This window comes from Festucalex cinctus, chromosome 15 (assembly GCF_051991245.1).
Source record: "Festucalex cinctus isolate MCC-2025b chromosome 15, RoL_Fcin_1.0, whole genome shotgun sequence".
In the NCBI taxonomy this organism is placed as follows: Eukaryota; Metazoa; Chordata; class Actinopteri; order Syngnathiformes; family Syngnathidae; genus Festucalex; species Festucalex cinctus.
In genome coordinates this window covers 11,079,059-11,105,524 of record NC_135425.1, presented here as the reverse complement: position 1 = coordinate 11,105,524, position 26,466 = coordinate 11,079,059, and the positions used below count along the sequence as shown (strand labels likewise).

The 26,466-nt window shown below is 38.4% G+C and overlaps 1 protein-coding gene across 2 annotated transcripts; it reads right to left on the bottom strand.

The window, feature by feature from the left end:
- Positions 1-632: 632 nt before the first annotated feature.
- vldlr (very low density lipoprotein receptor) lies at positions 633-26,466 on the bottom strand. 2 transcript variants are annotated; one of them, XM_077497184.1, is made up of 20 exons: positions 25,955-26,466; positions 20,919-21,038; positions 18,747-18,869; positions 16,890-17,012; positions 15,921-16,129; positions 15,114-15,276; positions 14,798-14,920; positions 13,119-13,241; positions 12,496-12,615; positions 11,633-11,758; positions 10,648-10,819; positions 9,484-9,708; positions 9,269-9,387; positions 8,688-8,827; positions 8,084-8,225; positions 7,535-7,684; positions 5,366-5,422; positions 3,564-3,641; positions 3,029-3,198; positions 633-1,547 (listed from the first exon to the last, which is right to left on the bottom strand). In XM_077497184.1, the coding sequence occupies exons 1-20, from the start codon at positions 26,025-26,027 to the stop codon at positions 1,512-1,514; spliced, it is 2,592 nt and encodes an 863-aa protein (XP_077353310.1). In that variant the 5' UTR covers positions 26,028-26,466; the 3' UTR covers positions 633-1,511. The 2 variants fall into 2 exon arrangements, with proteins under 2 accessions (XP_077353310.1, XP_077353311.1); XM_077497185.1 differs by lacking the exon at positions 5,366-5,422 and having other exon boundaries at positions 25,955-26,465.

Below are 26,466 nucleotides of genomic sequence, written 5' to 3'. Positions count from 1 at the left end.
GCACGTGAAACGCTGAACTTTTCTCGCAAAAAATAAAATACCTTACATAACATTTAAAAAATAACAAAAAAAACAAAAAAAACAAACAAACTGATCAACATGGGAGCAGTGTACAGTCTACTAATCGAGGCAAGAATACGGTGCACTCTCCCTCCCATTTGTTCCACAATGAACATTATGAATTATAAAATTAACTTTTTCCATTTCAAACTCACTTTCCATGGGAAGGGGCTAAACTGAAGGTTTGATGTAGCCAATCAGTTGGTTTGATATAGTTTCTCTGTTGTTCATGAATGAAGATAAACATTGGACTGAAATTGGATGGTCGAACAGCTTTAACTTGATTTGTACCTAATGAAACAATTTAGATGCCCTTCCACATACTGTACTTAATTTAATTAATGCACACCCTCGTGTTTAGAAACAACTTACAGGTCTGGACCAGACGTGCAGGAAATTTGGTGCACTTGTGACAGCATTTCATGCAATTTCTTTATTGTAATCCAGTGATCCAAAAAAAAAAAAAAAAAGTTTTCTGTTCAATGAATGCGTATAAGAAACTGGTGGTGTTCAGTACCTCCAACAATGTTTAGAACCAGCGTGTTACACAAAGTAATGACAGGAAGCCGTGATTGGAGCAATTCTCTGGATTAGAGTTTTAATTTAATTGGTTTGGAAATCATCCTCCCCCCTCCCCCCACCCCACAGATACAGATCTTTCAAATGTTTAAACAACTGTACAAGGCTAGAAAAGTTCCACAGCCACAGCAAACATACAAAATAGTTTCACCAAATTGTGAATTGTTACTTTTTTTTTTTTCTTCTCTCTTTGTTCAGTACATTTGAAACCTAACCCTGGTAACAACTGCCAACCATAGCAAAAAAGATCATGTCAAATGTATACAATCTTATTTACAAAAAAACATTTCATCAAAGTGCATTGAATAGAATCCTGATAGACAGTCCGAGATGATGGCTAAATATGTACAATGTTTACAAGTGCTGAAAACCTGCTCAATAACGACAATAGTAATAATAGAGATTGAAAACAACTTACTCTAGGAGGTAATACAAAAACAGAATCATTTTACTGATGACATGGCCATACATAAAACAGAGCCTGTAGTTTTAAAAAAGGCAAAGATGTAGTTCAGATCTAGTTGTAAAACCTGTTCAGCAGACTCTGTTTGGTGAGGAGGACTGGAAGCCTCCTGTGAGATTTCCAGACCCACAGACCAAAAACAGCTCAGCAAGGCAGGTCACCAGAGAAACTTGAAAACCAACGGCAAAGGAAAACAAAGCAACACAATCCAAACCATTTACAAAATAAATAACATTTTTCAGATTCTGTCACCACTGATAATGATTTAATGCACTTCCGGCATGTTGTCGTACTGTAGGTGATGTTGCAGCTTGGGAACAAGGGGACGACATGCTCTGCCATGAATCCATAAGCAAAACAAAAATTGGGGGGGGAAACAAAAAAAAACAAAAAAACCATACCAACATGGTCATGACAGATCATCCTCTGTGCTCACTATTGAAATCTGAAACGAGAAAAGAACATTCATTATGAACGAATTGATGTCAATGACCACTCATTCAAACTGTTGACCGGGGACTGTAGATAAGGGCCAAAACCGGCCCATCAGTTAATTCAACTTGGCCCATGAAGAGAGAACACAATCAAATGACATTCTAAAGTTTGGCTGTCTCAGGATTTCATGCAAAAATGTTGTGCTAATTTTTGTTACGAAATGACATTACTTTGCAATATGATAATGGGAAGATTTTCAGAATGTGCTAATTCGCATTTTAACATCTTATTGTATCTTATTTGGCCATGGACCTACTGGACACCCCTGCTATACACCATCGTACCTCAAAAGGCTTAAAAGTACAATTGAGTGGCCAAAAGATGCAGGCTTCTGTGCGAGACAGACTCATTAGCAACAGTAAAGCGTGACAAAAATTTACAGCATTTGTGCATGTTTTAAGGTTTTACATCAGGGGAGTCCAAACTGAGGGCCACATAAGAAAAAGGGAATACAAGGGCCACTTAAAAGTAGCTTTTATTTATTTAATACACAATTTGATCAACTTTCTGCTAAAAGGTGATAAGGCAAATAGTTGAGGATTTATTTATTTTTTTTAAATGTTTTGGGGTGGCCTTTGGCCTTGTACCTCACTTGGTTAGATCCACCCCTGCAATGAACAGCAGTCATCTCAACATTCAGAACCAAAAAAAGATAAACAAAAAAAAAACAAAAAAAAAGTCAACGGTGTATATATCGTGAGCTAACAATTTTTTTAGAATAGCTACTTCAGGCTTACGAATATGATATCTTCATTAATCAGACAGCAGAAAGTGGAGGAAACCATTTGCTTCTAAAATTGATTTTATTTTTTTTATTCACTGCAGCGTTTTGAAGATGAATTGTTATTTTAGTCAAATACTTTATTTGCATCTGTGTATGTTTAGAAAGGATCTGCAGTATATAAACCAATTGACTCCCTTGCGAGGTGTGTCAAATATTTTTGTCATGGGCCACTGAAAACTGATGCTGGGCTGCAAATGACCCCCGGGTCGTAGTTTGGATAGGATCTGATTGACATGATAGTGGACATGATTTATGAAGTTCATACATGCCATGCAACTTGTTTATGGGGTTTGCTGAATGCTGTCACAAGAGTCATGTCAACAGCTGTGAGGATGGCAGCCAAGGTTAATGTAGTCCTTGGGGCTTTGAGTGGTCTGAGGTTAATCTGCTTAATCTGTGTACAGGGGGATGCGCTCTGGGGATGGTCAACAATGCACTAAAGATTACGGAGGGCTGCAGATGAGAGTGACACTCATTAACAAGAAGTCTCAATCCTCTGGTAAGAAATGATTGAATGTAGTTTGAGCTAATGCTAAGGAACTCTGCACCAATTACTCCATTTCTTTCCTTCAGGTCAACATGGGGGGAAGGTTAAGAGCATGTTGTGAGTTGTGGTTGTTTGCTGAACGTTTCAGCCTTTTACTTACCGCTGGGTACGTGTGCCCCACATTGGCGCTGTGCCGTGTGATGTCAATGTTGAGGTCTTCCTCTGTGGTCTTCAGGTAGACCGGGTTGTCAAAGTTCATGCTTTTGTGGTTCTTCAATGTCCAGTTTCTCCACATCAAATATCCGCCTACTGCCGCCATGGCAAGCAGCACTGAGTGTGTGAGAATGGACAAAATTTTCAGCCACTCGATGACAAAAATCACAAATGATGAAATGGAACCGTTAAATTATGCCATCCGGTTACAAACTATTAATACAAAACTGAAATACAATTCAAACAGTATTTGTAATAGTTTTGTGTACATTCAGTAATCTCATACATTTCAACAGGCGTTCTTTACAGAACGCATAGGAAGATCAATGTTTATTTCAAGCAACTGAGTTTGAGGTAAAACAGGAGATATTTGGAAATGCTCTATGCAGCACAAAAAGTGATTTTATTTTAATATATACTGTAACAAAAAATTGGATGCCGAGTATAACTAAGGTGTTATAAATTCAAAGAAATGGACTTACACACTGGTAGTATGGCCCAAGCCGCTGCGGAACCTCTGGCTGTGGTGTTTACCTGAATCGAGGTACTCACATTGGCTTCTGGAGAAACAAAGAGTCCTTGTGAGCAAACCAAATACACTAACTTATTGCGGTATTTGTTATAAGGATGACTTCTTGATTGTTCAGATAATTGTGTCAGTCATTACAGTATGTGAGATGTGCACTAGGGCTGGGTTTAAAAAACAAAAAAAAACAAATTGATTTTCCTTTTCAAGACAGATTCATAAAACAAACTATTATATACGTTTCCCCCCCCCTTAAATTCTGAAGAAAATAGAATTTGAAAGATCATTTTTGTATCTTACCGTTTTCTTGAAATTTACTGTTCACATGAATTTTAATTATAAAAAAAAAAAAAAAAAAAAAAAAAAAAAAAAAGGATGTTCTTACATTTATGAAAAACCTGGCGTATTGCGCTTTAAGACAATTCAGAATCTTTCATTTATATTTACAATTTAATTAGATTATGAAAATATTGAGCTCATCCTTGCTGATATCACTTAAGTAACACCTAAGTGTTTATAGCACGTGTTACTTTCATTAATAAACTAAATCATTTGACCAGTTACTGCCTCCACAAAATTTACTTTGGAATTTAATATTTGTTGAGCTTATGTCCTTGATATTTAAGAAGAACTGATGTGCCGGACATATGTTCTGACTTCGATACCCAGCCCCAATGCGCACCAAACTACATTCCAGCCAACTCTTGATTAGAAGCCATTTTTCTACTTCAAATACCCAAAACAAACCAGTCTTGATGTTTGTGATTGCAGTGCTTGCATTCTCTGATTGAAGCACATGTGGGAATATGCTCCTGAGTCTTTACGTTTATCCATGCAGTCAGTGGGGTAGTTGCAGGGGATGGGAGGCACCAAACAACCTCATGTTCCTTTGAGAACCAGACCAATATTGTTGTGTGTAACCATGTAGGCTGTTAGTAAGTTCTCAAATTATTTGAACAAAGTGAGTGAAAGGGCCCATCTACCCTCTTGGCCCCATGTAAAAAGACTTTGCAGTGATGTCAAGTAGTAAACAAGTGACATGAATGCTAAACAGCTAAACACAAAAGTAGAGGAGGAGACTTCATAAGTACTTAAGCTATTTGTGATCTTTTGTTCTCAGGTTTGATCTGGTCTCAAATGGTTGACAATTTGGAAACCATCAGTTGCTCGAGCAATGCCACGCGCACAAACAAACTTGAAAAGTTTATGACAGCGAAACCACACTGTCATTAGCAAAGTTGTGCTGTAAATTAAAAGGCAGAGAACCTGTGTGTGAACTTCTTCCAATTCATGAGAACTCATTCCACAAATGCTATTTAGATTAGGACACTTAACACCACAGAAGTAATCCAATGATCACATTTAAAGCCTAGTGTCTGAAACATTTTACAGCATTGTGCTAAACTCCACAACCATCTTGAGTCAAGCAAGAAATTTGACACAATGTTACTATTAAAAACTACAAGCGGAGTTAACAGTACTATATCAAATGCAGACAAATGAGGCTCTAAAGACATAAATCATCTAAATAATAATTATGCGGAATAAAATAGAGCAAAGAACAGCTGTGATGATGAAGACTGGAAAAAAAAATTCCTTCACCAGTAGGTTTTGTCCCTGTAACAAATTTGAAACACTTGCGTAACAGTTATGCAGCCAGAAAAAGGTAAAGCAACTTTTAAGCAAGCATTAATGCGAGTTTGCGAGAAGCACAGGCCAGCAACAGAAAGCAGAGCAAGCAACAGCTGATGCTTTTACCTGGGGAGGGCGACAAAAGAGCTTTCCCATCTTCTGAGGGGGTTTTGGCAGAAGGGTCTGTCAAAGAATCAAGGGTCAGACTTTTTAACCCCCCTCTTTTCATTTTACCGACTTCCAAATAGCCAAAAGACTCACAACCCCCCTCCCCGTCCTGTTTGGGGCTATGTATCAAACTGTTTACTGGCAAGCACTGACTCCGTCTTTAGGTTTTTGGACAACCTCAAAGTAAAACCATCACCCGCATCATGGGTACATGGTACAGACACACACACACACATAATTGTTATTTACAGTCTGTGAGAGGGGCAACCTGAATGAAAGTTTGGCATTTTTCTATAGCCATCTGCTTACACTGCCACTCTCTGGCGAGAATCTGTATTGCAGCCAGCCAGTCTTATGTCCTCCAAGTCAGAACCACTGATATATCTAACCGAGGGGGTCAACAACCTTAAACCCCAAAACAAAAAACAAAACAAAACAAAAAAAAAAAAAAAAAAAAAAGGGGGGGGGGTGTTCCGATTCATAATATTAACCCTGAATGGGTTCTTGCTTGTAAAAACGTTTTACAGCTTGCCTGCACACACTTTCTTACCAAATTTAGAGCCAAGGCACACATTGGAAAGCTCGCAGAATAGAAGAGCTTTTCTGACCCCTCTAATGGCCATTTAAAAAAGTGAATTGAAACATAATGTTAAAGTCCAAAATATTGGTTCAGCCTGAAATGGATGACAGTGCCCATCACCTACCTTCTGTGACAAACAAGAGGTAGTAAAAGCTTCAGCAACAATGATCCACAGTTCCACTTGGTGCAGCTACAATTTCTGAACAAATGGGATAAATGCATTTGCTGGAGATTCAGCAGACTATAAAAGCTTTTGGCTACAGCCCAACTTGAAGAGATGGTGAAAGGCATCCTTGTCTCAAGCTATTAATTCAGCGCACTAAATTTGCTGAAGGGTGTGTTAACGCAATTATACGCACAAACTTGCAATCCAGTGTTTCAAGGCAACTTAGACTAACAAGGCATTTTTCTTTTGAGGAAGGAGCGCAGAGTTGTCAGGGAGATGTTCCAGTGCTTTCTTTACACCAGTTGCTTGGGATGCAGCTGAGAGTCTAATTAGGAGTTTATATGCACCAAATTCCATTCCCAGGTTCTCACTGTCTATACATTTAAAAAGAGAGAAAAAAAAAAAAAACACTGGAAGAGCAGACAGAAGGAAGGATGGCTCAACAAAAATCAGATGAAGCAGATTAGACTAGTATTCCCCAGTCACATTGATATGAAGAAAAAAAAATGATCAAAATATTTGATTATGCAGAAACTGTAAAGCTACTACAACTATACATAAGTAGCAGCCACAACTGATTATTCAAGTATGCAATACAAATACTTTGAAACGTCACTAACTTTGGGAGGCCGACATGAACGCCTTGGAATTTCCGCTCATATCATATAATATACTTAATTACATTTTGACAAATTTATAAAAAGGGCTTTTAAGAGGACCTTCATAAGACATTCAAAAGCTAATTCAGTGCTGCCAATTGTATAATACAATTAAAAAATAAAAATAAATGGTGTGCCATACTTGGGTTGAACTTGAAATTAAAATAATTTCATTCCAACCAGACTTTGCATTTTGACTTATCGTCATTTTAGGGAAACCTTGTCATGTTGCTAAAATAAATTAAAGAACCAATTAAACCAATTCTATTAGTGCTGCTCTTTGTCACAAACCAAAACTGGTACTTCAATTGCATGACACCAGTACTGAATATTAAACTAGCTGCGGCGTCAACACACGAAAATAAGCACTGAACACATTTTAGATCACATTGCAAAACAATGCAATTCTGAGCACCATGTGGTGTCGTTAAAGCACTATATAAAAAGCAGTCCAGTCCAGAAGGACTGTTGGATCAACAATAAATAAAGTAGGAGTTCTAGCAGAAGTAGAGTTATGAAATGGCAAAGAGTGAAAAACATTTGATTGTAAAATCAGACTAACGACAGCTATAGCTACTATAGATAGGCCATAGTATGTGGCTGGCATGTCATGGAAGTATTTCAGACAACATGAATTGCATGATAATGCGTCAAAAACTGCTAGGCTAGTAACAGGTGTACTACACAGAACTATCAATTAAATTGGGCAAGTTTTAACTCACCAGGCCTACAGCGTAGACCATCAGCAGTCAATTCTTGTCCTCCAGGACACAGACAAGTAAATTTGGGGGAGTGCTTGTTGATCTGTGGTGCAGGTAGACACATGTAGCTGCAGCCTCCATTTGCACCTTTCTCTGCACACCAGTTAGTTCCTGCAAACAAATGTAGGTTTTTGGTTAGTTCATGTCCACGTTTAGGAGGAGTTGATACTGAATTAATATTAATAATATATTCTTCCATTTTCTACCGTCATTCTACCAGTTACCAGGCCCACAAAAAGTGGTTTTGTTTTTTAAAACACCCACCGCCCCAAAAACACCCATTTCTAACCAAAAAGCGAATACAACAAACATCGATTGCAATGAATGAGTCTCCTGTTATCCAAAATAATTAAAACTGAAATGTCAATCTCAAGATCTGAAAGTTCTGTAAACAAATTGGAAACCACCCACAAACCAACCGTTTCATGATACAATCCATTTTTTGTGTCATACACATACGAGTCTGTATATGTGCATACATTGATTTTTGTAATTGTGTTCGGTTCTTACCAGAAAGCTGAATGAGCTCATGGTACACTATGATGTCCTGTGGATCATTCAGGTTGTTGGCTAGAGTCACAATGTCCATTCCAGTGAATTTGTTAGCTCCATAAATGGCTTTCTTCTCACCATCTGTCCAGAAAACACGATCCTGGAAAGAGGATCATGAGTCATGGCATGCATCTTGTTTAAGAAGGGGGGGGGGGGGGGGCTAAAAGTAAATGTCAGCGCCTCAAAACAATGCTGCTCATACAAAGCTCAATGAAACAGGAGAAAATAATACGTTTTTCCCTATCAGTGGTCGCCACAAACAAGTCATGCATGTTTGACAGAGTTTATATTTCCTGAAGCAACCCACCCATTTTTATCTGGTAAATCAAAAAATATTTTGTTGGAAAAAAAAAAAAATGCAGATTGTTTCAGATGAGTGTGATCATTGGTTCATCGTAGATCTTACAGGATACCTATTCCACATTATTTAAAAATGTAAAAAAAAAAAAAAAAAAAAAAAAAAAAAATTCAGATTCAAAAAAGGTCAAACAATATTTATAACTGACAAAAAAGGCAACTATTTCATAAAAAGGTAACATGCAAAAGAACATGGCAGCAGTACCTCAAACACAGTGAGCGCAAAAGGGTGAGCAAGGTAGTCTGAAGACTGCAGCACTTTCTTCCTGTTGTCACCATTCAGGTCGACACTGCAGAGCATGTGTAGCTTTGAATCAACCCAGTACAGCCTGCCTTTGATTAGATCTAGATAAAGAATAGACAGAAGATTAGAAGGGTATGACAAAAAAATAGATAAAAAAAATAAATAAAAATAAAAGAAAATGTAGTCAACAGAAATGTATATCAATCTAAATTTCAATTTGCTTTCACTGCAAATGAGAACACCCAAGGTGATTAAAAAAATGAATGCAGAACATTTGGAAAATGACTAAGAAGCTGTTGGAAGATGTCAATTCAATAAAAAATAAAAAAATAAAAATACACAAAAGAGCCATTGAAAAATTTGCCTTAAACATTGAAGCAACACTATCACGAAAAAACCAAGTCAACATTGTAGATGCATCAAACACAACCCAAACCCTCCACCCACAAGGCATGTTTTCAGGTTAAGAACTTGAAAATTCCCCACAGTACTTCATGAAATCATAACGGCTTGTTGGCTCATGTGCACAGCTATGTTCTTACCAAGGGTTATTCCGTTTGGCCATTGGATATCCGTTGCCACCAGAATCTGCCTATTGACTCCATTCATGCCAGACTTCTCGATCTTGGCTGGCACACCCCAGTCAGACCAGTACAGAAACCTACAATTGACACGGGGGGGACAAAACAAAACAAAACAAGATTTAAGATTTACAGTAAACTGTACTGGCATCTTCAAAATCCAGATAAGCACCTACCCAGACAGAGGATCCACAGCAATGGAAGCTGGCTCTTTCAGGCCTCTACTAAACAGAAGTTTTTGCTTGGTCCCATTAAAGTTGGCAACAGAAATGGTTTTGCTACCTAGATCGGACCAGTACAGGTTCTTGTATATCCAGTCCACGGCGATTCCAACGGGAGAATGGACGTTTTCTATCACTTTGTTGTGGGTGCCTTCGTCGCCTCGTTTGTCCAGCAGAGTGCTGTAAGGAAAAGACTTTTCAAATGGGGCCCCAAATTGAAATATTTCCCATCTATGACCTCATAGTAATGTAGACTATTATCAGAAGCAAGCAATACAACAAGCTATTTAACAGAAAGAATCATTTTATTAGCAGGTTTGTAGTGCATCATATTTTGCCTCATGTAGTTAAAAAGGTATTAGAAACTGTACTCCGTATGATGCTATGCAGCTCAAGATCACTGCATAGCCACATTAAACCAATAAATTAATAACCTGACTATCAATCAAAACCAAGCAATATATTTGTAAAAACAGTACTTTGGACACACTTCCTACAACAGTCTGGCAGCTGCAGCTGCAGACATGCACAGGACTAAGGTGTTACGTGACATTACAGCATTTACACAAATATGAAGCTTGCAGTTTCACTTCTCTATTTCAACACATTGGGAGAGAGAAATAGTCAATCGAAAGCCTACATTTAAAAGGAGACTTTACCGTCTTCCCATTCATAACATCGAGCTGTATGCATTTTACTTTATACACCAATTTAAATTAATGCAGTTTTCAAAACAACTTTTGGCACATAAACAAGGTTTTACTCTTGGGGGGGGGTTATATGGATAGTTGAGTACCGATACCAGGTATGGGTGCTGACCGCTGATCAGAAACTAGAAATTAAAATAGAAAATTCATCAAATTTCATACAATTTTAAAAAGGGGGGGGGGGACACATTGGGATGCCTCGGCATTTCCTAAATTTTCTGTCATTTTTTTATGGGGGTGGATTGTATGCATCAAAAGTACTAATTATATCAATACATGGTATTGGTGACAGTTGAGTACTTTACTCTATCACCCCCCCCAAAAAAAAAAAAACCCAAAAACAACAAAACATGGTATCGAACGTCCCTAAAAAAGTTGATGCTCGTCGCTATGTCTGAGTAACGAAAGTTACCTAAATATGGCCTTCTGTCCCAGGTCAGCCCAAAACATTATCTGCTGGTCAATGTCTGCATCCAGCGCCACTGTGTTCCTCTGCTGCTCCACAATCTGAGTGTACTCCTTCCTCTCCAGACCCAGACGACGGACATCACGGCGGTTTGTGAAAATCAGACTGGGCTCCTTACCTGAGGGGAGCAGGGGGGGCACTTACATGTACCAGTATTCTGAATGTTGATAAGTTGAGAATGAATTCCTGTGTCCTTAGCAAAAAGGTTTACCTTTCGCTTGAAAAGCCTTTATATCATATAATTCTTTAACATTTTCTTAAATATGCACAGTAAATTGGAGGGTTGACAAAGGTCCAGAACATTTATGATTGAAGAGCACTTAGCTTGCGCAACATTTTACATTACAGTATCAATCAAATTCGGACAAACTTGACGAGTATGTGTATGTGATTTATTTTATTTTTTTTGTCAGGTGGGTGCTGGTAACTTCAATTGCTATCCTCAAACATGGTTCCAAATGTTCACATGCCGTACTGCAACAAGTGAAGTGTTGTGATGTGAATACGTTCCCATCCTCACAAAGATGTCTACCACACATTTTGGCATCCAAGATGGAGCTTCACTTCGCACTGCTGTTCTCAATGCTTACCACCAGTATTGTGGTCGTTACATGGTGCTAGCTAACTAACTACTAAAGTTAAAATTACTGTAAAGTAAACCCACCCAACTATCAACTTTCCATATTCTCAGAACCGCTCAGATGTACGAACTACGACTACGTCCCCTTGTTAGCCAGACATTTTGCTGCTGCACAAAAAACGAGATAAGCAATTAGGCAACATAACGTCAACATAAACATTGATGCAGTGTTGTAAAGTGGAATAGACTAGGGATCAATGAGTTTCTGTGCATCTTTCATGCTGATGGTTGTTTGTTGGTAAGGCACTAGATGAAGTGGGGCTAGATTTAATTAGATCAGGCACTACTCACCTACAGCCTTACATACTCCTGTAGTTGGATCCATTTGATAGCCATTGTGGCATTCACATTTGTATCCTCCCTTCAGGTTAATGCAGATCTGACTGCAGATGCCTGGGTTCAGACACTCATTGATGTCTGAAGAAAGAAGGGTAGAACAAGATCATTAATATAAAAAGCGATTACATTTTTTAATCAGATTAATCACATCTTAGAATTTCGATTAATCATGATTAATCACCGACTTAAAGCCTTTTTCCCCCCGAACATATTTTGCCCACTAAATTTGAATCGCACCTGTTGTGTTAATTTTTTCGACATTTAATGTTATGAGGTCATCTTCAAAAATTTATATCCACTGTACACGCTCATCCTGCTTTTTCTAATCAATTAATTATTTGCATAATTTAAAATGGGAAAAAAATGACCGACATATGTAAATATTTATTAAATGTTTTACTTTAATGCATGTAGTTATGTTTATTGCTCAAACTAACAGCTACCTTTAACGTAACCATCCGCTGTCAGCTAAAAAGGATAATCTGCGGTCAAAATTAATAGTGTGATTAATCTGTGGTAATACAATGATTAATGCGCTAATTTTTTTTTGATTAATTAATTAGTTAACGCTTTAACTTCGACAGCACTAATAAAAAGTTTTTAAAAAAATCCACAGCTATACTGTAAAGGAAAAGTTTCATGCAGCTGCTGGTGGTCATAAATTGACTAGTCATTCCATAAGATCTAGAATTTGTCAAAAATGTTTGACAGAAATGGCTCAACATTTCAACTTGTTGGCAGCATTTCAAGAATTGCTAGATAATATTAGCAAGCAATGTTTTAAATAAACACTATTTGTGAACAAGGTGTCATACCTCCACAGGTCTTGTGGTCAATGAGCTGTAGCCCGGGTGTGCAGTCACACTCAAAGCCAATAGCCATGTCTTTGCAGATATGCGAGCAGCCCCCGTTGTTCATTAGGCACTCGTTGACATCTGCAGAACATCACAATGCAGCAAATCCAACACTGTTCATACTAGTAAGCGACTCCGTTCTGCCTGGTACAGTCAGTTAAATAATTGAAGCATGTTCAACCATGAAGCTTTTGTTGTTCTGTTGAATGACAGCTTTGAAATTTTGCTTGAAAATGATATTGGGTAAAAAAAAAAAAAAAAAAAAAAAAAAAAAGCTTCAAAATGATGAGTTGGCTGACTGGAAATCACATGACTAACTTCTCCAACTGGGCCTCAATTGGAGCAAAGTTGCGTTTGTTAGACCACATGCCGCTACCTGCATAAATAACAAGTGGTCTGCATTGGCTCGTGGTTACTGATTGTGCAACATGTAACATACAGGAAGCATTTTCGGCTAATTAAGAGATTTACACCCATCACAACAGGCACATAAATCTGCTCAGCAATGTATTTCTATGGATGTTGCAGTACTTATGCACTTTGTTAAAAGTGTCATTTTGTCGTTATTGTGTTGTAAAACTCACCACATTCTTTAATGGGTTCATCGCTCCAGTCTGGACAGTCTCGGTTCTTGTTGCACACTTTGCTCATCTCGATACATTCCCCGCTGCGACATTTGAACCTCTCTGGTCCATGACACTGAGTCACTGTGAGGAGAGAGGGGTAGTGGTAACTAAGTGGTAGTAAGTACTACATTTATTCGTTCTTTTGCTGCATCATATGAAATTGACCTAATATGATGCATATTCCTTCATTACATAGCTGCTAATGATACAGGTTTCAAGTAAGAAAATCTACACACAAAAGGGAATAATTATGAAATTAATGTATAATAGAAATTATTACCTTGTTTGCTTAAAAAGAAAAGTATGCCGACTACTATAATTCTGGCAAATGAACATCAGAACATATTTTGTGTTTGAGTGTATTACAGCGGGAGGAAAAAGCTTGTGCACCCTTTGAATGGATTAAATTTGTGCACACATTGGTAATGTAGTCTGATCATGTAAATGACAACAGGCTGAAACAAAACACCCTAAAAACAATTACAAGTTCTCATTTTTAGAGAACGTAAATATTCACAGGACATTGATAAAAGAAGGTGAAAAAAATGGACCACCGTTTGGCAGCAACAAGCTCAACTTAACATTTCTTCAGACATGCACAATGATCAGGAAGAACTTTGGACCATTCCTTTTTATAAAACTGTTTGACAAGATTCCTGGGATGACTTTGTGAATAGCTCGAAGTCATGCCAGGTTTAAGTCATGACTGATTGGACCACTCCAAATGCACATTTTCAGCTTCTAAAACCATTGTGTTGAGAGGCATCCATTTTGGATCTTTGCACTGTTGCAACACCTATCCTTTTTTGAGCTTCAACTGTTGGACGGATTGCCTCAGGCTCTGCTGCAGAATATCTTGATAAACTTAATTCATTTTCCATTGATGATAGCAAGCTGTGACAAGCAGTGGTGCTTTAACTTGAAGCCCTAAGGGAGCAAAGCACACGCATAACATGATGAATTTATCACTGCATGCTTCACAGTTAGGCCAAGGGTCTGATGTTGGTGTGCCGTGCCATTTTTCCTCCACACATGGCAACGTGTATACCTCTGAAACAATGTAACTTTGAGTTCATCTGGACAAAATATACACAGCAACAGTAATATTTTGATCGACGGCAATAACTTCCTCCTTTGTCGTCACCAACCCCCAACAACACTATCCTGTGCTCTTGCAGTCATCTTTTCATGACTATTCCTCAGGAAAAGCAGAAACAGTGCTGAACATCAACAATTTTGTAACCAATAGTTTTGTAAAGCGGAACAGTGCAAAATTCATCCTGATCATTGTGCATGTCATATTTGCAACTACAGTAAATGATGATTGATGTTATTGCTGCCAAGAGGGTCATCTACAGTAGTTATTAAAATCAAGGACTTCACTAACAATCATTTAAATGTGGGGGAAATTCCAAAGTGTCCACATACGTTCTCCTTCCACTGTATGATTTCAGTTTTTTTTGGATGCTTTGGAAACTGTGCGCTTACTTCTCTGACATCAAATTATACTGTTGAAGACTTCAAGTCTGCTAATTTCACACAACGCGAAGTGAAGGAAAGTCACAGCTGCACGTGGAAAATTGTGTACAAGTAAAACACAAATACGGAAAGATAGTACTAATGGGATCATTACTTACCGTTTTTGCAGTTAAGCTCATCTGATCCATCAGTGCACTCTCTGATGCCGTTGCATTGTCTGTTACCCAGAATACAGTTCCCATCATCACATCTGAACTGATCTGCTCCACAGGTGCGTACAGCTGCCAAACACCATACAACATTGGCTGAATCACAAGACGCCTCAAAAAAGTTGATTATGTTGCTAAATTATTAGTGTGACAAATGACATTTTTTGTTCCATCATCAGCCCGCGAATAGCGAAGTACGCGTAAGACAGTATGAAAGAAAAAAAAAAAAAAAAAGTTATATGGTCTTTAGGTTGTAGGTACATACGACAGTTTTTTTCATCGCTGCCATCTTTGCAGTCAGGGTCTCCGTCACACCGCCACTTTTTGTGAATACACTCTCCTGAAAGGCATTGCATCTCACTAGTTAAGCATTTGGCTGGTGGGGTTGGGTGACGGCCACAGTGCGACGGCGACTCATCAGACTGATCCTGCAGAAGAATATAGAATTTGTAAACATAACAGACATGTGGATCAAAAAGAACAGTACTGACTGAATTAGACAGTAATCAGTGCAAAACAGCCGATGCAGGCCTGGCCGGGTGGAAGTGCAACTAAAAGGAGAGGAATAGATGCTACTCATGGATCAGTCTAAATCATTTTCAGCTCTGTAACCAAAGAGTAAAAAAAACAATAAAAAAAATAAAATAAAATAAGGGGTCAGCGATGATTTCAAATTAAGGGCAGGACGATGTGCTTGGTTCGCTTTTTCAACATTTGTCTTATTTATTGTGAATTAGGGAGAACAGTGTATAAATGAAACATAACCCATTGATTGTTCTGAAGAATATGAAACTGATACTACTATGCAGGGTGTCCGCATGATATGGAAACTGTCAAGACAATGCAGATTTCTTGCATTTAAAAAGTTAACAACAACATCAACAGTATGTTAGACCACACTCATGAAGATGAATTATTTATTAATCAGTTTTGATTGTACAGTATAGTGTGCTTTTGTTTGTAATGACTAATGAACACCACAGCACCAATTAGGTAGATTCTGTTCCACCACCACTCTAGAATCTAGTTTTACAAAATCTAACAAAAAAAATAAAAAAAACTGCCATCTTACCTGGCAGTCAACATCCTCATCACACACCCAATTGTTCGGGATGCATGATGCGTTTCCACACTGAAATTCACTTGGGCCACAGGAAGAAGGCGCACACGCCACCTCATCTGAGCCATCACCACAGTCATCCTCGCCATTGCAAACAAAGTTTCGGGAGATGCAGCGTTCGCTGGCACAGGTGAACTCATTTGGAGCGCAGGTTATGTTACCTGAAAGTGCATATTCACACATGAAGAGAAACTGTACTTTAACAGTCTAAAATATTATGCAGCCATAACTGCCATGACCTGTTGCTATAGTTTCAAATCCAGTCCTATCAGGCCTCTACATTAACTTTTCCACTGGTGCCACCAACTTATTCAGTTGGTCACACCAGCACAGGATTTGCTTGCACCTTTTTTTGTTGGCGGTACAGCATGACATATTTGCTGATCATGTAAAATGTCTTAATAGGAGATTGGCTAAAGTAGTGAAAAAGAGACTTTCAACCCCCTCTTAAACATTGATACTGCAGAGGGAGCATTTAAAATCCATACACTCGCACTAGAGCGACTGGATTATTTTTTTTTACCCCCACACACAAAAAGTTGGGCGCATTTGCGAGCACATTGGTCGCAGTCTGGAGTGCTGCAGATGATCATCCAGCGTTGTCTGAAGCCTTCAAAAACTTAATTCCATTTATAATGACTATATTTTTATTTAATTGGATTAATGCAAGTATTATTGACTTAAACAGATTTAATTTGCTCAAGCAAGAAGGCAATTAAGTGCCTTCAAGGCAGTTGATTTCAATTGGCAGCCAGACAAGACAATTTAGTCTTGTACAAAACATATACATTTAATAAACAAATCTGAAGAAATAATTCATGCATGTTTTTTTCTAAAATAACCCCACTCGGCCATTATGAAAAATTAATACTCAAGTTAATGAGTTATATCTCCTTTTACTGACTGTAGATGTCAACCTACCACAGTTGACCTCATCTTCTCCGTTGTCACAGTCCTTTTCTCCATCACACTTCCAGAAGTTGGGGATGCACTGAGTGGAACCTGCTCCACAACTAAACTCATTCAAACGGCATGTCCGCATGTCTGCATGATCATAAAACACATGCCACAAATTATTGCAGCACTGTTTTGTTATACAGAATTTTTCAAATACTTCCATATGCTATGGAAGTTATTTTCCTCCAGTAAACATTTTTCTGCTCTAGGTTCAAGAAAACAATAGATTTCACTTTTGAATAAACGGGTGTGCATATATACATTTTTTCAAATATCAGCACATGCTACAACAGATACAGAAACCAGCAGAGGAAGAATTAGAATGGCACAAAATACAAAACACAATTTAAGGGCAAAAATTGCTCTTACTATTTCATGTATATAGTAATATTAAAAACTGTGGTTGGCTCAGTACTGGCTGCAGATGCATAAAGAATAGGACTACAGTACAAGGATCTTCAACTTTTTTTCTCTAGCTAGATGTATTAATTTTGTGAATGGTTTTGAAAATTTGAACATCTAGTTTATTGAAAACTAGTATTTCTATTACTATCATTAGCAGTAGTAGAAGCATTTATTATCAATTTGTAAAATTTGTATATGAATGAAATAAATTACTACTGATTACATTATGGGCCACATTGTATACCGCTTCCTAGGATGAAGTACAAATATTCATACAATATTCATTCTGTTACCAGAACACTTAAACAGTACCTCAATTGACAGCTTTCTCAGGTTGTACGCATCAGACCTACACATGATGTATATTCATATAAATAACATTATCTCACTATTAACCTGTATTTAAGATCATTAGATTAGCCAATAATGTGCATCTACAGTGTATTAAACATCACAAACAATTTTCTCTGCAATTACCTCCCAATGTTTAATTAATTATGAGCAACATTGCTGATTTATGTATTTATTTATTTAAAGATGCCAAACTATCTGTACAAACAAATTGTCACATGTATCTAATGACAAGACAAAATATTCCAGTGACATGGCACTACCCATTGTAATCACTAGTGTTGTTCCGATAGTTTTTTGGCCCCCGATACAGATCCCGATACCCAGCTTTGCAGTATCGGCCGATACCTCCTCAACATGAAAAAGCTGTCCTGCCATTGGTTCAGAGCATTCATGGGCCAATAGGTTATCTTAGATCGGCATGCAGTGAGCATGTCACATCAGTGAATGTCGTTCACGAGCAATACACAAGATGCTGCATCCAAAATCCCATATCAGCTTTGGAATTAATAGTATCGGCATGTTACTTGTGAGTAGTCACTGATACCACTGTTTTAATGCAGTATCGGTATCGGAACAACACTAGTAATCACGGTATTCTATTATCAGATAAATGCATCAATCTTTGATGACACTTTGCTTGGCAAATGCTCATCTTAGCCTATATCTCAGACTTTCTCATTCATGGTATTAACATGCAATATAATTAATCGATTAGGAGTTATGTGCAAATACACTGGATCTTTCTTAGTATCCATGCCTTCATCACCATTTCAATGCATCACTTGACAACTACGTATATGAGTAGTGTTCCCCAATTCAGTATTGGAACCCTAAGGCTTTCTTTCTATTGTTATTAAAGCTATTTTTGCATCAGTCAGCATTCCAACCAACGTTTAGTGCTTAAGATGCTGACCAAATCACAAGAGTATTTGATCGAAAGTTTAATTATGAAGTATAGTTTGGTGAATGTTATACTGTATAATATTTTAGTAGTTGAAAAGTATAACAATGTGACAAACATCCAACTGAAACACTTGACAATTTAAGTTGAGCTCTACTTACGGCAAATGTCTACACTTTCGTCTGACCCGTCCTCACAGTCTGGCTCCCCATCACATTGCCACCTCTTTGGAACACACTGGCCATTGCGACAGACAAAGTCTGTGTCTGGACAAACCTTCTTGACTGTTTGGAAGAGGGGGACAATCAGTTATAACGCTCTTTAATGTCATCCAGAATTCATTCCCATTTTTGTATACAGGTGTTCATCAAAAAGTTAGCCTCCCGGAGGGCAAACATCCCATGACAAATGAATGTAGAGAGCTTGATTTTCGGTGAGCGTTTTCGTTAAACGGCGGGAAATATGTCAAGTGTCACAAAAAAACGTCCCGAGTAGGACACCACATTACTGCAAATCATTGAAACCAGTCGTTTGGAGCCACTAGCTACAAAAAAAAAAAAATGAGTTTGTTGGGGGGCAAAGTGGAAGTGGAAGTGTTGGTTTTGGTTGAAACCGTACGTCGATCACTACTTTCATGGTGTAAATTTGTCATTCATTAAATAGTTTGTGTCCGTTAGTATCGTCTTGCTGTATATGGAAGTCTTCAGTCTATCAAGCCCGAGTTAGTGTTAATTTTGATAATTGTGTTAAATCGTTAACTGTTTGTTCAAAAGTACTTGAATACTTATGCACAAAAAAAAAAAAAAAAAAAAAAGTATTAAATGATTGTATCACTAAAGATATGATACATTCATCACATCTGCCTCAAATTTACAATCAGAGGTTAACGTCTTGACCAACTGTATATGAAAATTAGAAAAACTACCTGATATAAATTGATCTGAGCATATTCTTGTACTTTTTGTGGGTGCAAAGCAGTTGTGTCGTAGTTTAGCGCGCAGTCACGCTAGCCACTGTGCTCGTCGTTCACTCCTTACCGTCTTCCGCCTGGTTAAGAGTCGCTGTCGGCAGCTGAAAGAGTAATCTCATCTCTCTTTGAGCCATTAGAGCATCCGTCGGACGCACACAATTTCACTATAGCATTGGTCGCTGATTTATCAACTGTTTGACCCATTTTCTAGCTCACACTGTTTTCTAATTCACTTGCAATGACACCCTGCCATCCACCGCAAGGGGTGCAATTAAACGCGACGTCACACTAGAAGCGTCTATTCCGTTCAAAAGGTCAAACTTTCAGAGATTGTAGATTCAGGGCCCACAATTGAAGTGATTTCAAGTATTTGTTTCTTTACATGAATTGGGCTTCCACTGAAAAAAAATAAAAAATTGAATACTGTGAAGAAATCACCATGCATACCTGCCAGTGTTTTGCATTGATGGGGAAAAACAAGATGGATTATATTTTCAAAACGATATGTCAATCTTCAATAGTTGGTTTGCCTTAATCAGTTCCTGAAAGTGCCATGTCATGGCCTGGGGGTGCTGGAAGCTCAGGCTTTCCTGATGCTTGCCGACAGCTCTGTGTTTTGGGGTTTGATGGCCCTCATTCTCGTCTTGATAGTACTGTATTACAAGAGGAAAATGAGGGCCACAACAATATCGCCAAGCCCTATTCCAGAGAAACTTTTTTTAGGAGCACAGTGGCCCCCCAACCTTAAATTTTAGGGGTGCAAGTAGAAAATTGAGCAGGCCACACGTCACAAATCGACTTGCTAAGTAAATATTCACATTTCCACTAGATTACTGGTAAATGGGTGGAAGTATTAGATGAAAAGTTTAGTTGTACCGTCTCAAATTTTAGGGCCAAAATGACACTATTGATGGGCAGTCTACAGCCCTGCTACTATTTCTTCACTTTTCACATGACCTAGATACAAAAAGGGGAGGTGAAACTAGGGATGGATTTTGGGGGATGGGGGACAAAAAAAAAAAAAAAAAAAAAGCTGGACATCTGTACTGTAGGTATATACATACACATATACCGATAATTGACTGCTTCAAAACGCATGCCATTAGTAGTACACCCCTGCGTCCATATCAGTGGGTCAATCATCCCAAGGGATAAAAGACCCTCTAATTCTACACCAGCATGTGACTTCCACAAGAATTAAGAGTTAATGAGAACATGCTGCTTAACATATTCTGAGCACTTCATAGATTACAAATGTATAATAGACTCCTCCCACTCGTTTTGCTTAACCCCCCACCCAAGCGTTACCAAATTGGCAAAATAGTTCTAAGTCACTAAAGTCAGATTAGCAAGCATTTCTTACCACATGAGTGTTCGTCACTGCCATCACTGCAGTCCTCATCACCATCACACTTCCAAACAGACTGGATGCATCGACCATTTTCACACTGAAACTGGTTTGCCTCACATTCTGTTTTAGTTCCTGGAGGACAAACAGATTGTGACAAAGTTTACATCACTTTAACAGAAAGGGGAATTATTGGTTTATAATGTTGAATTATCCCTGGAGTTTTGTTCAGTATACATCAGTATCATTTTTGTTTATAGGTGATACGGCAATTTTAAGTTCACATTTCAAATGTCTTATTATCAGACTGGACTGAATTATTCTGTCTAAAGCATGAATCCATTCACCAAGAAAACAGTACTGCACCTCATAAGTAGATTTTAGTTTTTATTCCACATAAATTTCTTTCAACAAATCTTGCCATGTGTTCTATGCTTGAGTGCGTATTCAAATTGAAACCTTAGTTTTGATTTAATGAGAAATGGCAAATCTCAAGAAAAATAAGTTACTTCCACAAATGGTACAGTCTGTCATAATGGAGATGACCATGACCCAATACCTTAAAATATCACTGACCTTGGTACTGATTCTAAACTGATCCGTATGACTATCCAAGAGGCTAAATTTACTCATGTCTCACAATGCGTTTACCACTTAAACAGATACTAAAATAATTATCAAAAATATGGAGTGGTCCATTATTTTAAAAACATTTAGAAAAGTTTTTTTTTTTGTCTACAAATGCATGTATTTTCTACGAGGTCCTGCCCAGTGCCCGCTCATCAGGTGTCAAATTAAAATGGTACATACATACTCAATAGATATGTGAAATGTTCAATGTACTGCCACCTGTAACTATATCTGTAGTCACTATTAGCCAAGCGATATGTGGGGCAGTCAGTCTCTCACATGCATGAGGCAGGAACCCTCGAAACAGGACAAATTTCATCAAGACCAAAAAACAAACAAAACAAAAAAAATGCGTGAACTGTATTACAATTGATGCTTGGGGTATTTTTGAAAACTGACACCCTAGGTACAGTTTTAAATTGGGGAGAGAAAAAAAAAATATTTCTTTTATGCAATTTATGCAGTTTATGTAGAAATCAATACTCAGCTGTAACTACACAGTTTCGAGTTGCCCCAACAAATGTCATCAAATAAGAACCTTACTACCTTAGACATACTAAATTATCTAAGAGCATATCTTAAGTGCAATGTGCTTAAAAAAAAAAGGCCCTAGGTTGATAACAACAATGCTGTAACATGAATTTATATTGCACTAAAAATTGACCATCACTAAAACAGTTGTGGGGGAGACAAAAAAAATAAATAAATAAAATAAAAACGACATTGTCAATGCCAGAGAATGAATTCAGTGGTTCATAAAAATAAATACAAATCACATGAAAAAACATGCATTTTCCAAAATAAAGAAAAAACAAGGTTGCCCTTTTGTGTTCTGCTAAAAATAGGATGTCAAGTCCGTGCTGCTGTCACACTGGCGGTCATGTTCAAGCAATTTTCCCCAGTAACACAAACTGTTGCAGTGTGTTCCCCTCCTCCTCTTTCCAGTCCACCACCCCGCCCACTCCAGGAGCCAAGCACACCCCCACACTGCCTGCCTGCACTCATGTAGCCGAGGATCTGGCTCTAGCATGCCATCATACTGACTGTGGAGGGAAGCTACATCCATTTTAATCAGGGCAAGCATTGCTGCTGCTGCTGATCTAGTTTGTGAGACGCCTTGCTCAAAAACTCTTAATTTAGATCTGCGATCTTCTGGGTTTTTCTTCTTCAGGAGGAAATTGTTCAGTTATTTAACATGTAAATTACAAGCCACAAAATATCAAAGACAGGGAAAAGAAAGAAATGAATGCAAGTGTATGAGAGAAACTGTCCCTCTCGAAAGCATTTGATAAAAATGAGCCTGCATTTCCTCTGAGCTTGGACAGATTATTTGCAGTAAAGAAGCAGGGGAAATGAAACAATCATAAAATCAGTTGTGATATTTCAGGCAATGGACATTTAGTGAGAAGATGTTTAAAAAAACAATTTCAAAGATTAAAAAACCGATAAGACTAAGGAAGGAACTAAAATGAGTGCTTAAGGTGAGCATATCCAAATTGCTGGTTATTTGGCCTTAGTGGAGGTCTGAGTCCAACACTTCCAATCTAGTTATTGCCAACAAGGTTGAAGAATTTGAGACAAGAGGCTACATTTACTTATTTGCTTAAGCCTGCTGTAGATAGCCCCAAATTGATCCAATTATGGGTACGAGTCCCCTGCTTCCAATCCAAGTTAGCCAAGGTTTATTGGCTGTCTCTAAAGGTAATCCTGACCAATTATCCTGTTGTGGCAGGGTGCCAAGAATGGTTTTCCATCTCAAAGCAGCTTTGGAAAAAATGTAGCCTTGCAAACGTCACGACCAAACCCAGAAAACTGGCGAGCCGTGATTGGTCGAGCCCTGAGCCCTTTGGCACCGATGCCATTTTCAGTCGACAAAGTGTCAAAATGGCCCCTGCGTTGGCTAAAAGCAGGTGGCTTTTGCTTAACTCATATTCCACAAATGCAACATTAAGCAGAATGCCATGTTTAGACTAGTGGGGGCACATAGAACATTTTTGACTTTCCGTTTTTAATCACGATTGTTTGGTCTACTTTCTGCCCTGTGTGAAGATCTTCAAGTACAGCTGGCTCTTGTTTTAGTTTGGAATGTGGAGGTATGATTCTGCTGCTCCTTGTCTGTTGTGAGTTAGAGGGCTACGGCCAACCTAAAATCTTGAAAAATCTTGGACTCTTTGCATTTTTTTTTTTGTTTTTTTTTTTTTTTAAGAAACACAGATAAGAACCAAACCTGGCATGAACAGCAGAATTCCACAATTGAAACCCTCACTAAAAAAAAAAAAAATAAATAAAAAAATAAAATAAAAAATAATAATAATAATAATAATAATAATAATAATAATAAAATTGTAATTTTGTATAGATGCCACAAAATGACAGCAAAGCGCTTAAAACGGAGGCAATGATAAAGCACCACGATGAGGCATCTAGCATGTGCACGACCATGAACATGTGACATAAATGACTGTTCAGTAATTGTCTTCCACACAAACCACTTTCACAGGTGAGCCATGAATATGCAAATATATGGAGGTCGAATGGCAAACACACGGACGCTCACTGTTGCTGCGCATTTCTTTACCTACCTACACATATTGATTGGTTTTAGCTGTAATTTTAATGTAAATTAATTATAAGTTACTGAATGCATAAAATTCAATGTTGAATCACTACTGCCTCCTGTTGACAAAAAATGCAACTGCACATGAACACTTCTCATACATATTGGTCACATGACTTCACATCCACAGACAGTGGGTGTGAAATTCAAAGCTGAATCCAGTCTGTGAACAACAAAGGTGTTAATCTACTAATTAGAAGATGTTTCAGTCACAATAAAAGGCTATTGTAAAGACATTTTTGGCCAAATTGTTACAGGGAGCAGAATGTCAAAGTGGCCCTTGCAACCTTCGATTTATCTGTCAGCTGGCCTTGGAAGAAAAGTTGTTTTTTTAACACTCCTGCTCTAATCTGTCTTTTGTTGTGAATTGTTGGCAGACCTCCAGAGCACCCCCTACCCAGCCTGTTTTCCATGTCTCCCTCCTCCAAAATACCTGAATCACTGTCAGAATTCTGCAGAGTTTGCTGATGAGCTGATCATTTGATTCAGGTGTTGGAGGTGGTAACATGGAAAACAGGCTGGATAAGGGCTCTCAAGGACCAGACTTGGAGATCCCTGGTCCAGAGGGTACAACGTCTCTTTCACAAAGTCTGCAGAGATGTATCACGATACTAACAAGGATAGGCGCCATAGGAAATTGATGACTAGTCAATTCATTTGCCTCTGCAATAAATGTTGAATTATGAAAGATTTTATATACATACATCCGGCATCCATGCTTTCATGTTAAACAGTTGCTCTGAAAAGATTCTCTATTTGAACTTGGAGGTTTAGCTTTGGAAACTGGTTGGATTGATCTGCAACACAACATTTGTTGCCAAACACCCGAGGACAGTAAAACACATTATGTGGGCTGACTTTTATTGAACGCAAACTAATCACTTAACAAGTAAAGCTCAGTTGTATTCAATTTTTTTTGTACAAATGTCCTATATTTTGGCACAGTGTTAATGTTCAACTGTGCATGTTACAGAGACTTGGAATTTCCCAAACATTTGCATTTATAACTGCGTTTTAATATATGCCAGATATTAGCATTGGAGCTTGAGTATTTTTTGGGTGGTACTTGTGTTAAAGATTTGAGAACTATAAGTGCCTTAAAAAAATAATAATAATAATAATCCGCAAAATAAACTGAGTAATTCGATAGAAACTGCCACGTTTTTTTTTATTTTATATATTTTTTTCTCTTAAAAAAAAATAAATAAATAAAAAAAAAAGAATAATAAAAAAAGAAAAAGAAAAGAAACTGCCACGTTAATCAGAGCTAGATTGAAATCACATGCGGCAGGTAAACTCGTTTGTCGCCATGCACCTGTCAGTGATGACTGTAAAAGTAATTTCATACCAGAACTCATCGTGACCCACTTCGAATCAGTATACATAATTGTAATATGAATGGTTGCGTGTGATCCCGCAGTATTATTAAATGAGCTGTAAACATATGAACAGCTGCGGGCGTTTTTCGGAAGGAGGAAATTGACAAGGATAATTAGACCCGAGTCGGTGCAGCAAAACGAAGCAGGCCCGCTTCGAACCTCATTTAAAAAAAAATAAAAATAAATCTAAATAATTAGCTCAAATTTGTAAATGATAATATTATCGTGTCTTAATGTGCCAACAAAATTGGGTCATGCCTGCACGGCCCCGTCGCTAACAATAAACGCAAAGGAACAAGCACAGCCAAGCTGGGTCGTTCAATCAGGGGGCAGCACTAAGACAGGTGTTCAAGACCCGCGATATTAGCTAACATGACCGACTGGGCGCTGCGAGCGTTGCCTTCATGGCGAGAGTCAAGACTTACCGCGAACGGCCGTGTAGTGCTGGAGGCATATTAGCAGCGGCAGGAGCAGGATTCCGGGTGTGGAAGCGACCATGTCTCGCCGTGGAAACGTGCGGTTGCTTGGTTGCTAGCCGAGCGCTCGCGGGCTGCCTGCTTAGCTGCTGTGCTCTGCTCTGCTCCACTCCGCTTGGCTTTCTTGTGCCTGCTTGGCGCTGCCCTGCTTTGGTCTTTGGGTCTGTAGCGGTTCAAGCACCCACCACATATACACGTACACGTGCGCGCTCTCGCATATGCACTCGGACATACACGCTCCCACGCACGCACGTACGTACGCACGCACGCAAACACAAACTGACGCACGGCGGACTGACCAGCACGCGCTCTACGGAGCCAACGAGATGGTCACGCGCCTCACTGGTCGCCCATGGACCAGTTTACTCGATTCTACACTAAATCCATGTCATAAATTTGACGTTCAAGGCCGGTGCAGGTGATCGGTTAGCTGGTGCACTACCCGCCGTCACAGGCAAGGT